Consider the following 16,818-nt stretch of genomic DNA (forward strand, 5'->3'; position numbering starts at 1 on the left):
TGGTGAATGCAATCAAATCCTCACCGCAGTGGTGAGGATTTGATTGCATTCACCAACAAGAGCAATAATGAGGTCAGGATATTGAATGATCACAACACTTTGTCTCCAACTCCCAAAGTCATCCCAAAAGCATTGGATGGAACACACTTCTAGAGAATATTCTAGAGAACACAGTTCCACTGCTCCACAGCACAATGCTTAGGGACTTCCTCTAGTCCACACCTGGCATTAGGCATCAGAATGTTTATGTTTATCTTTGTATATTATCAGAATCTATTCTCCTGGAAAAAATTCTCTACCGAGAATGTGTGTGTGTGTGTTTGTGTGTGTGTGTGTGTGTGTGTGTGTGTGTGTGTGTGTGTTTGCACATCTTTGTCAGTCTATATGTCTGACATTAAAGTTTTGTCAACAGTTTTACACAAAATAAAATCCGCAAACAGGATTTTTAAAATCAAGGTGAAAGTATGTTGTGAATGCAAAAAAAACCAAAACCAAAAACAAAACAATAAAAAACAAATATATAATGTGCCTTTTCTACTCTTTGCTGTTATCTGATACTTATTTTCATTTGTATTTTGCCAAACTGCTCTCTTTGTTGTTGTGCAACAGGTTCATTTGCTTCTGGAATCTCTTGTTTGCTTTTGCTTCATTCTTTTGCTTCTGACTTTTCACAGGTGGTGGTTCTCAGGCACCATTTACACTGATCCATTTATTTTTTAAAATGGAGATTTTCCTCTCTCTGTTTTTAAAAATATCCAGGTCCAGACGAATATAATAATGGCTCCATTATCATGCCAGTCTAGTAGGAGGCCATAGTACCTCTTAAAGAGAGACATCCAAATACCACGAAGCATGAGAGAAACACAGAGGTTTAAACCCAAATCACTCTGTACTCTGTAGTGAACTACACAAGTCATGAAATCTGAATCTAGATTTACGTATTTATAATACATCATAATATATATTCATTTTTATGTGGGAAACTGAAGTTTAGCTCAGGGCCGGCACGCTGTGTAATGTCAACATTTCCAAAAATATCCGTTTTCTTTCGTCAAAAATAATGCTTACCTCTTTTCATATATGCATACTACCAGGCCTACTACTTTTAATGTACGCATACTTTTTAATTTGAATGCATACTACCATGAATACTACTGCTTTAAGTATGCATAATACCATACATACTACTTTTTAAACATGCATACCACATTTTATATATGCACATATCTTTTTAAAGTATGCATACCACTTAATTACTTAATTAAATACTATTTAGTTAAATACTAATTTGCAAAACTACTCCAGAGATGACCTAATAACTGAGGTACTCTGTCTCACCACTAGAGGTAGACATTCCCTAGATTTTATTTCCTGGTGACTGATGAACATATGGCCTGTCAGTCTCTCTCTCTCTCTCTCTTTCTCTCTTTCTCGCTCTCTCTCTCTCTTTTTCTCCACCCAATTTGAATCAAAAATAATGACATGCTGATCTCATGAAGTGTGTGCCAAGCGGTATTACTGTCTCAGGATCACTACCCAGAAAGTAGGCAAGTGAGAGCTGGAGAGAGGGTGGGGGTGGAGAGAGGCTGTGGGGGTGGGAGAGGGGAAAAAAAAAAAAAAAACTAATGCCGCTCTCTAGTTCCAAAGGCTGGGTGCTCGGTGCTGTAGGCTTCAGCACTGACTGTGAGTGCAGGTAAGCAGTAGTTTCTACTTCTCATCGACGCAGAGGCTGCACTTTCTTTAAAATGTGTGTGTTTGTGTGTATCTGGGCTATAGAACCTTTTTACTCACTGTGACATGGAAATACTGTATCAGCTGTCAAAGTCTGTTTTCTACTTCTATTAAGTGTAATGTTCATTAAGCCTGTCTTTATATAAGTTTCCCTAAATCATATTCATTTTAAGTTGCCTTTCAGCATTTTACTGGACATGGCTTTGCAGGTTTGTTGCTTTTCCTGTAATGGTAATACATTGCAGTGAGATGGAGTAATGTTTAATCGACAAACTGGAAATGCATGTACAATGCAATACTTTTGCAGAACAAAGTGATTATTGTAACAGTTCAGCTTCAGTTTTGTTTTTAAACTGTCGAATACAGTGTGGCCCCTGAGAGTGTGTGGATTACGCTGAAGTGAGGGCCTTGTAGAAACTTTATTTAAGCCTCACTTCTAAACGAGCCTGTTACACAAATTAGTGCAATTATCTAGTTTTAAAAAGCTTTTTAACACAGATCTCTCATAGCTTTTGGAGTTGACTGAAAGTTGAACTGAGGGCCGAGGATGAGATTTACACTGCTGGAAGTAGCTGACTTGTGAAGCTAAAATTAAGCTGGGGTTGATTTGGAATTTTACACTTGAGCGGTGAGACCTGAAGGAGCTGATCCACAAATGGTGTGAAATCTTTTGTGACATGGGTCAGCAGGAGAAGAACCTCAGTGCTTTAGCGCACAGTCATAGTTGCACACTAAAGTTTAGCAGTTCTGTACTACATTTCTAGCAATTACTGTGGGAAGCTTGTTGCTAGAGGATTTTAAACAAATGTTAATATTCTAACTACAAACCTCTGCTACAAAACCACCAAAGGTTCAGATTTCATCTTCAGATTTTATTCTTTTTTATTGACATCAAAATACTGTACAGTTCTGGGTGGAGTTTATCTAAGTGGTTAAGTCCAGAGCGCTGTTGCATGACCTTCGCTTAGAGTCCACCTGCAGTAGCCACCAGGGAGTTTTGAGTTTCCCAGTTGTACTTCATATAGGGCACTGTAACAGCATGACCTCACATTACTTTTGAAGTGATATGTTGAGCAGACTCTTGCTGTAGACTTATATTTTAAAGTTGATTAAAGCAAAGAAAATTGCCCCATACTGGTTCTGTTCTATGCTAATCTCGGAATGTCATGGCATAGATCATTATAACTGAATTACAGGCATTAGAATGATTACTGATGGCTCTTCTGGTTTTGTGTTTGTGAAAACAGTCAACAAGGTAATTACTTAAGTCTGCTTTGCCTTTGAACATAGCACATAGAAATATTACTAATAAATATATTATATATATTAAAACATTAAATGAAAGACTTTGACTTTCCAGTCCGCAACCAATGATACTATTTTCTGTTTGGCTAATGCAGACACTTGAGACATTTAATACATTACTGTATGTTTATAATATGCCCCAAGTGACATTGCAAAAACCAGAGATGTCACCTGACTGATCCTTCAAGATCTACCCAGTGGAGTTCCATTCCAATCTTAATTCAGGTCAGCTTGATGCAAATGCTCCAGGAGGCCTCAATCAGCTGGTCATGGGTGTGATAGACAAGCATTTAGATTTTCAGTAAGAAGGTAGCACTTTCTGTTTCTTAGCTGGGCATCTCTTACATGAATTAATGTAATCTGCTTCTTGCAAAGGCAATACATTTATGCAGCACACAAGGTGTGGATAGATAGGTCTATAGTATAGTCAGCCTTCAGTTACATAGCAGTAATTCCATGTTGAAAGATCTCATTTAAAAACCTTCAGAGGCAGCTGGTTGAACAGGTGGCACAGAGTGCTTTTCTGAACCTCAGTATTGTTTGGAGTGGAGCTGATGTGTCTTGGGATTTCTGTAGACAGGTGCATGAAGCAGGCAGCTAGCCACACTTACTGAGGAAATGTAGTGGACTCATAAACATGTCACCTGGCCAGTGGGACAATATTGAGGAGTTAACCTGCTTTATACTTCTTTACACATATTTATAATTCTGTTTTCAGTCTTTGGTGTTGTCTCACATTTTGACAGATCGGTGTCAAATGCATTGGAAAGATGATACATTTATGATGATTACTACAAATATTACAATTAATTAATGTTTTAACGTACAGTTAATTTGACTAGCTTTAATCACTTATTTTTGCTGTGCATGTCTTAAACAAACAGGTCCAGTTTTAATTTACAAACCACCTTTCCAGATATGTTTTTTAAAATGCAAAGGAAATCAGGACCTTTTTTTTGTTTTTAACTGAAAAAGCTCAAAGAAATTATTTCTGGTGTTTTCACTGAACAACTGAATTTTATTGTATAAATATAAAGATTAGTTAAACAGAAAAGTTAATATAAGGTTAAAGATATATTTGAAGCTTGAAAAATTCCATAATAAGCAAATGAGTGTGTGATAAGCAAAAGTATTATGATTGGGATTGTTTAATGCAAGATTTCAATATATTTCAACATCTACTGAATATATTTTCTGTTTGTGTAGGGCAACATGACCTTTGAGCCCTCAGACAGAATGGCATGAGCAATTGTCATTCTCCTGTGACTTATATAGCCAAATGGGCTTGGGGCAGTTAGGAAAACACTTTTCACATAACACAGTTCACAGCTAAGTCAAAATGCAATCTTGAAAAAAAAACTTGACAAGATGCCATTGATGTAGAGGCGAATGTTGGGTTGTTTGGAAGACATATGTTGCAGTCAGGATGATGTATTTTCCTGGGAAGTCCATGGTTATTTCAGCAAGACAATGGCAGGCCTCATTCTGTACTTGATACAACAACATAGCTTTGTTTGCCTGCCTGCAAAGGCGAATCAGGGAACAGCAACCTCAGAGTATGGAGCAGATGAAGACTTGTATCAAGCCATAATTCACAAACATTCCACTTGGTATCATCAATTCCCAAAAATTTAAATTTTAATTAAAAGGAGAAGTGATATAACACCATTGTAAAGATACCTCTGTCACAACTCGTTTTGGAATGTGTTGTAGGCTTCTAATTTAAATTGTGTTTGTGTTTACAAAATAATATCAAGTTGGTATCAGTGAAACTTTTGGAAATCTTTTCTTTGTGCTTTTCTCAGTTAAATACATTCTTATTACATATACATTTTACAAATAAATGTACTAACAAATCAGAGTCTTGTTTTTATTGCATTTTATAAAATAGTCCCTATATTTCTGGAAATGGGCTTTGTATAATGAGTTGTTGAGCATGTCTGAACATTAATATTTGTCATTTTTGTTGATATAATTATAGAGCTGAAATTCCACTATAATTTGTGTCCACTTGATTTTCTATTATAATTATACTTTGATTCAGAAAACGCACCATTTTTCTGTCGTATGGTTGTCCATTTCAATGCTTGTAATATATTCAGCTGTTGTCACTGTGTTTGAGGGCTGATATACATTCCTCACTTCCTCTCTCACTCAGTTTTCTGTAAACGACATTCTGTAATAATCAGTCAATAAGACAATGTTCATTATTGTTGGGACATAGGATCTTACATCTCACTACATTTTCTAAACATATGGTAAGTTTAAAGAGCACTGACCAACTGCAAGAATTATTAAAGAGGGAAGCATAATTAGTTCTCTTTATAAGTGTTCACTGCAGCACAGTGTGTGACATGTTGAATAAAAATTATTGCATTTATAGATTTTAATCCACATCCAACTTGTCCCACAATTCTCTCGTTCTGAAATCAAGGATATTAATAGGCAGTGTCTTCCTTGGCTGCAGTAACAGCCTCTACTCTTTTGGGAAGGCTTTACACTGGATCTGTGAGGATTTGATGGCATTCAGTCATGAGAGCATTAGTGAGGTCAGGTACTGATGTTGGATGATTAGTTCAGGATCACAAACACCTCTCCAACTCATCCCAGAGGTATGGCCTAATGTTTTGATTGGTGCTCCATCACTCATGAGAATGTAGTTCAGTTTCATTTGAGTCCAGTGCTAAGGGCTTTATACCATTCTAACAATACTTGGCATAGTGACCTTAGACCAATGTGGCGCTGCTTAAGAGCATCCCATTTCATGTCATTTTTTTCTATAGAGGTTGTACAAGGTGTGTTTAGATCATTAATTATAAAATATGTCTTTATAATGACTGGAAAAATTATGAATCTTAGATCATGGAAGTGTTTCACACTTGTTGTCTTGGTTGGTCCCTCATGCTTCAGCAGTATTTTTAGTGAGTGAGTTTGAGCTACCATGTTAGTGGTGTCACCACTGTGTGATAGCAGACATAACAGTTAAATGACAATGATTCTACTGTGTCAGATTCAACATCTCTGCCAAAGTGGATCAGATGATCTGGGGTGTGTATGTATACAATGATTTCATATTCGACATCACATAAGATAATATTGTTTTTAGTATAGATATACAAAGATCAAACATAGCATTAAAATGATCTTGTTTCTACATTAACAGTCTGTAGTCTGTTGTTGCTCTGCATACTTATTTAATGGTCCCCTCACAGACCACTTCATTATTTGGGTGTTGGCCTATTGTCAACACTGCAGTGACAGTGGCATGATGGTGTGTTAGTACTTCTTGTGCTGGATTGAATGGATCTGAAACAGCACTGCTGCTGTAGTTTTGCCAATCAGCATGCGATTAAATAGTTTAATATACTTTGCAGATATCTCCTTATAATTAGGAAATTCAGATATTTTAAATGTTCACCCAGTTGTAGACACTCATGTGAAATTGTGTCCAACTGAAACGGGACACTCTGGAGCAGCTGCATAAAGTCACCTCACCCACTGCCAAGCGTGGGCTGGAGGGATATAAGTCCCTGAGCGCTGAACTGTGAAAGCTGTGTTTTCTAAAGTTTTATTCAATTCAATAATTTTTCAATGCCATACTCTTCAAACTGAATTTATATGCACACTGAATCAAATACATTCAAAACGGTGTGCTGGGAAACCAGAGTAATGTGCTAGCAAACACAGCTAGCTGAGAATGTGCGCACTTGCTCAGACACTGCCCCGCTGAAACTGATTATCCACATACTGAACACTGTGCCACTAATGCACCACAGCTTTGCACTTAGCATGAAGTCTGTAGTGTTTATGAAGCTCAAAGGTGCAGACAAATGTTGCATTGCTAACGTTTTGTTTAGAGTCCTCTGTTCAGGGGGCTGAAAGCTGTTGTTTGTGGGTGTGTCAGTGTAAAAGTGTGGATCTTCCTACTATTTCCTATCAGCTATACTCACCAGTGGGTGTGTAACATTGAAGGCAGTGTGGATGTGAATGTAAGCCTCTGATAAATGAGGGAACACCACTCTGTCTACTTCTCACCAGTGTAACTCAAAACTCACTCCTGCCATTCTAGGACTAAGAATAGCAAAGATCTCTCTCTCTCTCTCTCTCTCTCTCTCTCTCTCTCTCTCTCTTCTCTCTCTCTCTCTCTCTCTCTCTCTCTCTCTCTCTCTGATGGCAATGGAGACTCTTCTCTTCATATGTTCCATCCCGTATGTTCCAAATATTGAAGCCAGTGCTATGCGCTGTAATTGGAGTACACTGTCATATGGCGTCCTCCTCAGTATGCCATGGCCTGAAAATCTCAAAACCTTGCCATGTAAACAAAGGTTAGTCATTCTGACTGATTAAGGAAGAGTGTAACTAATCAAAAAAGTACTCTTTGTTGCATAGTGAAAGTTAGCAGTTTGTCTTTAGATATTCTAGAAAAGAGATTTTCACCTTCAGACTTTCACATTTTACTTTGATGTTTAATAATTTAAATTTAAACTGCAGAACAAAGCACATGGTTGGCTTTTTTAAAGCTACACGTGTAGTCTTTTCTTATTGGGTGGACAGACAAACACCTTTGGACTTTAGATCCGAAGCAAAATTGGAGCATGATTGTTTTCCTGTCGGCTAAATATATTTAAGCACTACCTGATTCAAGAATGAGAGTTTTGGTGGTCAATCAGGTATTGGGTGGTTGTTAGGAGTCTGATTTTCTTTATTTCTCACAATTCGTTCTGTTTTTAAAACTCCTGCCTGTCATACACAAGAAAGAGTAGTCTCTGACTTTGTGTAGACATGTAAGTTCAATAAATAAGGTAGCATTTTGGAGATACATTATTTTGATGGAAAAACATTTGTAAAATGAATATATTTGTACGTATATATGTATGTGAAGTGAAGGCAGCACAATGGTGCAATGGGGAGTGTCACTGTCACACAGCTCCCGGGTTCTGGGTTGTGGGTTTGAGCCCCGTCTCGAATGACTGCTTGCAAGGAGTTTGATGTGTTCTCCTCATGCCTGCATAGGTTTGCTCTATAAAGTCCAAAAACACACGTTGGTAGGTGGATTGGAAACTCAAAATTGTTGTTAGGGGTGTGTGAGTGAATGTATGAGGTGGTGCCCTATGACAGACTGGCACCCCATCCAGAGTGTGTTCCTCGCACCCAGGGATTCAAGGTAGGCTCTGGACCCACTGTGACAATGAATGAATGAAAGTATCTGGAGTTTTCTTTTTCTTATCAGGGCTCTCTGTCTCTGGGCTGGTGGTGTGCTGTAGGAGTTCAATCAGACAGCCAAGATGTCAAAGAGTGACCCTCGGGACATCGATGAGGATGCCATCCTCAGAGGCCTCAGTGCGGAGGAGCTGGAGCAGCTCGATTATGAGCTCCAGGAGATGGACCCTGAGGTAGAGAAGACATAATTTAATAATCAGAACACCTAACTATGCTTCCCACACAATTTCTCAAGTTGCTGCTAAACCATCAGAAGAGGGTCTTTTTATAGTAATACAACTGAACATATAGTAAGTTGCATAAATTATTACAAACCTCTCTGACCACATACATGCAAATCCAGACTGTATATGCATCCTACAGAAGGTTCTTTAGGGATTCTTTAGTAAATGTAGTGGTTTTAAACAAAACCCTTAATTTCAAAGGATAAATTGTTCCTCTCTATGATGGAAAATCTCTTGTAGTTCTTCAAATTACAAAATGTTTATTAATTGCACAAATGCCTCTATATGCTAAGAGCACAGCATACAACTGGTTGGAGATAAAATTCCTAACTCATTGTATTTTGAGGAATCATTCTATTGATCAGGCATTTTGGCAAGCCCCTAAACTTTAAAAAAATCATGAACTATCACTTCCAGAATGCCATCCTTCCAGCCGGCTACCGTCAACGTGATCAGACCAAAAAGACTCCAACAGGGCCATTTGACCGTAGTGCTCTGTTGGATCACCTGGAGAAACAAGCTCTGGCACACGAGGACAGGGAGGACCTGGTGCCCTTTACTGGGGAGAAGAAAGGTACTGCAGCTATCACCTCTGTGGAAAGGCATTACGAAGCATAACGTACATTATACACCAAGTATTTTTTTATGTGGCTGAATCTCTGCTTATCTTCGTAGGAAAGAAATTTATCCCAAAGCCCGGATCAGGACAGATCCCGCTTGAGGAGCAGATCACTTTGGAACCAGAGCTGGAGGAAGCTCTGAAAAACGCCACAGATGCTGAAATGTGTGACATTGCTGGTAGGTAGAATGACACATTGCTCAGCAGTTTATTAATTAACGCTGATAATTAAACCAATCAATCAATACAAATATTCAATATTTAGCCTAAATTCACTGTTCATACACTCCACCCTCCCAGGAAGTATGTACATATGTGAGCACATAATGTATATTCCAAGAAGGAAGTCAACACATCCTCTGCTGAGAACAATCTTAAACATAGCAAATATTTATTAATATATTTCATACTGGACAAAAAAAAACCCCACCATACAATATAAAATGTTCCTTAAAATCCTCCTCCCATAATCGATTAAATGCCTCCTCTCTGTTTATAAAAACAATACAAACACCTATTTTGCAAGTAAATGCAAACAGCAATGATATGCCAATGATTTAATTTATATATATAATTAAAAATAGTACAAACACAACATTTAAAGGTTCAAATTGAAAAAATAAATTTTTTCTGATAAATATTTGCCTTTCTCAAAAATCTGACACAGGGGCATGTTTACCACTGCTTTGGATCAGCTCTTCTTTTAACAAAAATCTGTAAACTGGGACTGAGGAGACCAGTTGCTGTAGCTTTGAGAGGGAAATCTCAAAACTCATTCTTGCTTGTTTAGGATTTCAGCTGCTCAGTATTTGGATTCTCTGTTGTAGTGTTTTTGTTTCATAGTGCACCAGTTGTTTTCAGTGGGTGACCATTTAGGAGTAATACAATACTCAGACACTTTTCCTAAAGAGCCATGCTGTTGTAATCTTTGCAAAATGTGGATTGGCCTTGTCTTACTGAAATAAGCAAGGCTTCTAGAAAAGTAACAAGAGCAAAGAGAAACTAGGCAAGCCTAGATTAGCCGGACCGCCATTAGCCACATAGCCATTGTCACAGAGGTTTTCTGTCATTTTAAAAACCTGAAAGCCCAAAATACATACCCTTGTCATTAGAAGGTCTGAAGAAGCTTTGGTGCTTCATATCAATGTCTTTGTTTACAGTAATGACAAATAATAACAAACTATAAAAACAGTCTATCTGGTCAGTTGCTGGTGTTGTTTGTATGATCATGAAAAACCTGTTATTTTCTGTTCATACAAAGCTACAAAACTGAAGCATCGTGTTGACGTGACATTAAAGCAACCAGAAAGCAACATTTAAATTTTTGAACATTTCTAAAACCAAGCACCTTTACATTTTATCAATCAAGTAATCTACACTTGATAAAGAAACAGGGCATCGCTGGAACTAAATATTTATTACTGACTTATATTTCTATATGAGTCTGACTGATAAAACAGTGCTGTAACTAATTCACAGCTCTGTTTATTTTGAGTAACACCTCGCTCTGGCTTTAATAATCCAGAGATTGTGTCCATTTTCGTGTAAAGTTAAACAAAAAGCAGTGTAGATATAATTTACTTGTCAGAAAGTCAGCATTGGTGAGAATTGTGTGCATGTATTCATGTCGTTATAGGGACAGACAAGATCCGTTTGTTAAATATATAGTAGAATACAAAAGGCTGGGTCACAGAAACATTCTCCAGACATAAAGAGGATATGATATGAATAAATATTAATATTAATATGTTCAAAACATTTCTGTTTGATGCTCCAGTAAAACACTGAGCTGCACTGTGGTGAATGGTGGACCTACAGCGCTGAAAGATGTGTCCCAATTCAGCTCTGAACTCTTTGACCCCTTGAACACACATTTTTTAGGTCCCAAAAAGAGAACTTGTCCAGGGAAAAGGGGACCTCTGATCACTGCTGAACAGTTCCAAATTTACAAACTGGAATGTAAAATATGGCTGAACTAACAACAGATGGTGTAATGCTATAGTGGTGCCACCTTAAGTTCTCTCTGTGAAACACGGCTGAATTAACGCATGCATGTTTCAACATTAGGTACCAGTCAGTCAAAGGCATATGCCTTTTTCTAGGCCGGCCCGGCAGGCGGTCAGACAAGAACAAGGCCTGCATGGTAGCATGTATGCATAACTTGTATATATCATTCAGCATTAACGGTGCCTTCACATATGTGCAAGTCACCCATGCCATGTGCACTAGTGCAATCCCATTCCAACACTGATGCTGGCCTTTGAACTGTGCTCAAGCCAAAAGAATGACACATTTTTATTTTCTCAAGCAAGGACATTTTTCTGTTTTGCTTAAGTCCATCTTATATGAGTTTGGGCCTAGAGCAGACGTTTCTGGACTCTGTTTATATATGATTCGTCTTCACACTTTGAACTGTGTTCACGGGCACCTCTTCAGTTGTTTGACTATTTGCCTGTGCAATCTTTCACAGAGTGAAATCCCTCCCCATCTTTACTTCTGCAAGACCCTATTTTTGACCCAACAATGTCACTGACCTCTTGCCAATTACAGTACTTTGTTGTACTATTGTCAGTTAAATATATGTTTTTAATAATTTGTCCATCATTGCATTATGGTTTTATTTAAATTTTGCTGTCTCCCAACATTTCTGGCAATAGCATTTGCATATACATTTTCCCTCACACACTGATCTGCAGTTTCTTTTAAACGATTCCTTAGGTTTTGATGTAAGAAACTGTGACTGTCTGAATTTCCCCTTTTGAGAGCATTGCAGTTTCATGCTTAGCCATGGTGTGGGTTTTTATATATATAACTAAGCATATAAAAAACATAACACGAACACGTTAACATGGTTTTTCCCCTAATAAGTTACATTTACCAAACAGCAATTGAGTATTTCAAAGAGATCGCTAATCCGTGATCACATACAAGTATATTAAGCTGACTTTTAAGACCATAGAGATGTGAAAGTGAGTTGTTTCTGAGAAGAACAGAAATGATTTGGCTCTGAAGGGAATACAGCAGTAGTTTGTCTTTATAACAGCTAATAAACTCAGATCCATAGTTTCTCGCACAAAGCCTCTTGTGTCATGATAACCTCTGAAATATGAAGGCACCAATCAAGAAAATGACTTACTCTGGTGCTATATGGCAAAACATAAGTGTCACTGGTGCAATCAGATAATTTTGGACAGGCTAAGATCTAACACCACATTAATCCTGCCTCACAACAGCAACTGCTAGCTGCATATATACAGGTCTGGGTTTTTGGGAGCACATCATAACATTTCACCATGGCCTACTTTTCACTGGTTTATATTTGGAGAACTTTTGAAATGAGTTTTATGTGTGAAAGAATGGTAGCCTTGGACTGAAGTATCACCATGTGTGTCACCATGCATTACAGATGTGATTGCGCCAGGGCCATACCACGCAGTATCTGATTCCCATAGCTCAGCAACTCACCAAAATAAACGGGCACAGGGCCACTTGGTTAGCATGAACAGAAAGCAAGAGAGAGGAGGAGTTCCTCAGGAGTGACTTGCTAGGTTTGGGAGTTGTTTGTATCCTGAAGGTATTTTATCAAATAATTATAGAGAAAACCAGCAGGAAATTACACTTTACACTGAATATTTTATTTTTGATGAAGTAGAGAGAATCCACATTTTCAACAACAGTATTTTAAGATTTTTTTATTTTAAAAACGCATTAGTCACTTGGTATAATTTACATTGATATTTATAGATTAATTAAAAAAAACTCTTCTCATATAATGATTTTTTTTTAATGTAGTGTTGCCATATCTTATGAAGAGCCAGATTCTGGTCCAGCCACTGACTGGACAGGACTGAGGCCTTTCCTTTAGGGGCTCTCTCTTGGCTGTGTGGGTGGTAGGTGACTTTTTGGAGCAGTTTGATTGGTGCAGATTACCGTGACAGCGCCCTTCACTGAGAATACAGTTTTAACTCTGGAGCCTGTCCAGTTTGGGATTAAAGCTTCTTTGCAGCTACGTCATTCTTCCGCTCATGTTTTTGTCCTAAAATCCACGTTTAACCACGCGGCTGATGCGCGGCTGGGCTAGCAGGGAGTGCTCGTGCTTTTATAAAAACTCGGCTAGTCCTGTAATCTTTCTGTTTAAAAGTGTCAGGGGTCGTAATGTCGTTATTGTGATGTCGTAAGCCGTACTGTAAGGGCAGCTGTCCCTCTGTCTGCCCCTCTCCCCAAAAAGGCTTTTCCTGCAGCTGTAGCCTCTCTGACATGAGCTGCAGGTTAAAGAGGAACTCAATACTGACACCTGCTGGTGATACCTTTGTCCCGTCTTCCACTTCTTTTGACCTCTCCACGTTAATTACTTAAACGTACATCTGTATTTACAGCTATCTTTACTGTGTACTTCATGAATTTTACGCATTGGGGAACATAAATTGACCTTTGCAAAAGTTAGTAGATAAAATATTGTATTTTATTTTTCACAATTCATACAGCTCAGAAAAACTGGTGGCAACTTTTGCAGTCACTGTGGTGGTGGTACAATCAAAGGTTCATATTCTGTACCTTTATTAGGGTACAAAATTGTACTTTACTCTATATTAATTATAGATTTTTAAATTGTGTTGATTTCACTCCATTTCATCTCCAGGGCTTATATTATGTTACAAATATTCACCTCTCCTTTTGGAGAAAAGAAAGTAATGTACCTTTAGGGAACACAACTGGATTTTCAAACTATATTTACACTGTTTGTACCAATAAAGTACCTGCACCATACCTTTTTTCTGAGATTATGGGATATGCAGATATTTGAATTACAAGCTATACTTCAATTAATTTTTTGCGCTTATCTTTGCAGCTATCCTGGGAATGTACACACTGATGAGCAATAAACAGTACTATGATGCTCTTGGTGCACATGGCAAAATCGCGAACACAGAAGGCATCAACAGTATGTAATTATATTTACATTAACATTCTGTTCAGTTTAAGGTTACAACATTACAACATATATCCACAATATTCTTTTAAAAAGCATAACTTTCTGTAGGTGTGGTAAAGCCTGATGTGTATAAGACCTACCCCGATGAGCCTCCCAATAACACCAATGTTGAGGACACGCTGCACAGGATCCAGAAGAATGACAGCAGCCTCACAGAGGTCAACCTCAACAATATCCCGGTAATCTTAAAATGAGTGCCACAGTCACATGCTTCCTTATACACTGCCCTCTGATGCTTCCTTTCTTGTCTTCAGAGTTATAATGTACAGGGTGGGCCATTTATATGGATGCACCTTAATAAAACAGGAATGGTTGGTGATATTAACTTCCTGTTTGATTATATAGTAGAGTATATACACACACAGTAGTAGAGTACAGTAGTATATGGGAATGGGAAACTTTTCAAGATGGGTGGTGACCATGGTGGCCATTTTGAAGTCGAACATTTTGGATCCAACTTTTGTTTTTTCAATGGGAAGAGGGTCGTGTGACACATCAAACTTATTGGGAATGTCACACATTCTGTACATTCCATACTGGAAGCCTGTGCTAGCATTTCTCCTGCAGCGTTGCTATCAGTGTGTGAAGAGTGGGAGAAGTGGGTTGCATTGACAATCCAACACAATCAGCAGCATTTTGAAGACATTTTATAAGTGGTCAGAAACTTGTAAGTAACTCGTGAAATAAAGTTACATTAAAACCAATTTTTCTTTGTTTTTCTTGTGAAATTCCCAATAAGTTTGATGTGTCACATGACCGTTTTCCCATTGAAAAAACAAAAGTTGGATCCAAAATGGCCGACTTCAAAATGGCCACCATGGTCACCACCCATCTTGAGAAGTTTCCGCCCTTCCATATACTAATGTGCCACAAACAGGAAGTTAATAACACCAACCATTCCCATTGTATTAAGGTGTATCCATATAAATGGCCCACCCTGTATAATGTATTACACTGCAATGTATTTTTCACCAATGTAAGCTTGAATCTTACATTTTGTAATTTTTGTATTTACATTTATTAAATATTTATTTTATTCAGCTGGCACATTAAATTACATATTATATTTACGTTATTCGTGCAGATCACTTGTTGGAGTGCAAGTTTCCTTTCGGGTTTTTGCTATTGAAATCCACATACTGTCATAAAGGGAATCTTTTAATATTTGAGCACTTCCAACTAAATTAACAAATTAAAAATGATACATCAACCATTTCCCATTTTTGTAGCCCTGATTGCCTGTCCATTTTTGGCAGTGGGAATAAATGGTTTTACAGCACAAGCATAAGTTAAATTTAAAAATACAGCCTAATAAATGGAAAATGTTTTAAGCGACCAATTTATAGTAAACAGAGGGCAAAAAACAGGTCAGTACAGGTTTATGTGTTTTTTTACAACAAAACAATGTTATTATTGCATACAAATTTTTAGGATTTTTTGATATAGACTACTTCTTATCAGAGCAGCAACTGTATTTATATCTTCCAGGACATTCCCATCCCAACATTGAAAGAGATCTCCCATGCTATGAAACGAAACACCCATGTACTGAGCCTGAGCATTGTTAATACACGCAGTAATGATCCTGTGGCTTATGTGAGTATTCTAGGCAACCATCATGACCAATATAGGCTTTGTTTTGGAGATTATTAGATCATGTAATATATCCATCCATTTTCCACTGCTTATTAAATATATCTAAATTAAAAATTGAGATTCTTACTTCCTCTTACGACCAGGCCATAGCAGAGATGTTAACAGAGAACACGTCACTGCAGAGCCTGAACATTGAGTCTAACTTCATCACTGCAGCAGGAATGATGGCCATCATTAAAGCCCTGTCTCAAAACTCCACTCTTTATGAAATCAAGATTGACAACCAGGTAATTCACTTGACATGCTGAAGGCTTTGAATCCAAGGCTTACTGCCTTTACAGCTGAAAATAAAATGCAAATTGTAGGTAGTGATACTTAAATGTTGTAATTCTGCTTGTCCGCATAGAGACAGAAGCTGGGTGACTCTGTAGAAATGGAGATTGCTTCTATGTTGGAGAACAATCCCAGCATCTTGAAGATAGGGTACCATTTCACTCAGCAGGGCCCTAGAGCCAGGGCAGCTATGGCCATCACCAGAAACAACGACTACTGTGAGTTCTCAGGCACATGCCACAATATTACTAGAACACCACGGAGTTTGTAGAAGTTCATGGGCTGACCACACATTTTATACCCATTCTTTATATAGTTCATATGCAGCAACACAAGCAATTCAATTCATTTCAGCCCATTCACAACAAATTAGTTTCCCCAGCAATATCTTGTTACTGTACAATTTGCTATTGTATTGTATTCTAGACATATTATGTAAGCTGTGTTGATCACTAACTAATGTGGCTGCATTAGGCAGCATGTGAGTTACATCAGCATTGGAGCATTAATTTTGTTTTCCATTTCCAGTTCGCCAGCAGAGGGTAAGCTGAGTCAAAGGCCACATGGGAGTATTCCTGACAGTCAGTGACACAAACTGTTCTGTTTTACCTTAACAATTCATCACCTCTCATTGTGGATATCATTGAATCCAAACTTGCTCTGGTTTTTGTAGACACTGGATATTATCAAGCCAAATGATTTCTGACTGAATAAAGATTATGTGCCTTCAATTTATCTGAGTTTGTAAACTTGTAAAAAAGACACTATTTGACACTATTTCTTGAGTCATAGACTTT

General features: G+C 37.8%; 1 protein-coding gene across 1 annotated transcript; it reads left to right on the forward strand.

The window, feature by feature from the left end:
* Positions 1–1,626: 1,626 nt before the first annotated feature.
* On the forward strand, positions 1,627–16,754 carry tmod4 (tropomodulin 4 (muscle)). Its single transcript, XM_066683844.1, has 10 exons — positions 1,627–1,693; positions 8,267–8,429; positions 8,898–9,054; positions 9,156–9,278; positions 13,949–14,041; positions 14,141–14,271; positions 15,581–15,688; positions 15,832–15,975; positions 16,095–16,239; positions 16,550–16,754. Exons 2-10 carry the CDS (start codon positions 8,322–8,324, stop codon positions 16,570–16,572), a joined length of 1,032 nt encoding a protein of 343 aa, XP_066539941.1. The 5' UTR covers positions 1,627–1,693; positions 8,267–8,321; the 3' UTR covers positions 16,573–16,754.
* The last annotated feature ends 64 nt before the right edge of the window (positions 16,755–16,818 follow it).

Source organism: Hoplias malabaricus, chromosome 10 (genome assembly GCF_029633855.1).
Source record: "Hoplias malabaricus isolate fHopMal1 chromosome 10, fHopMal1.hap1, whole genome shotgun sequence".
Classification (NCBI taxonomy): Eukaryota; Metazoa; Chordata; class Actinopteri; order Characiformes; family Erythrinidae; genus Hoplias; species Hoplias malabaricus.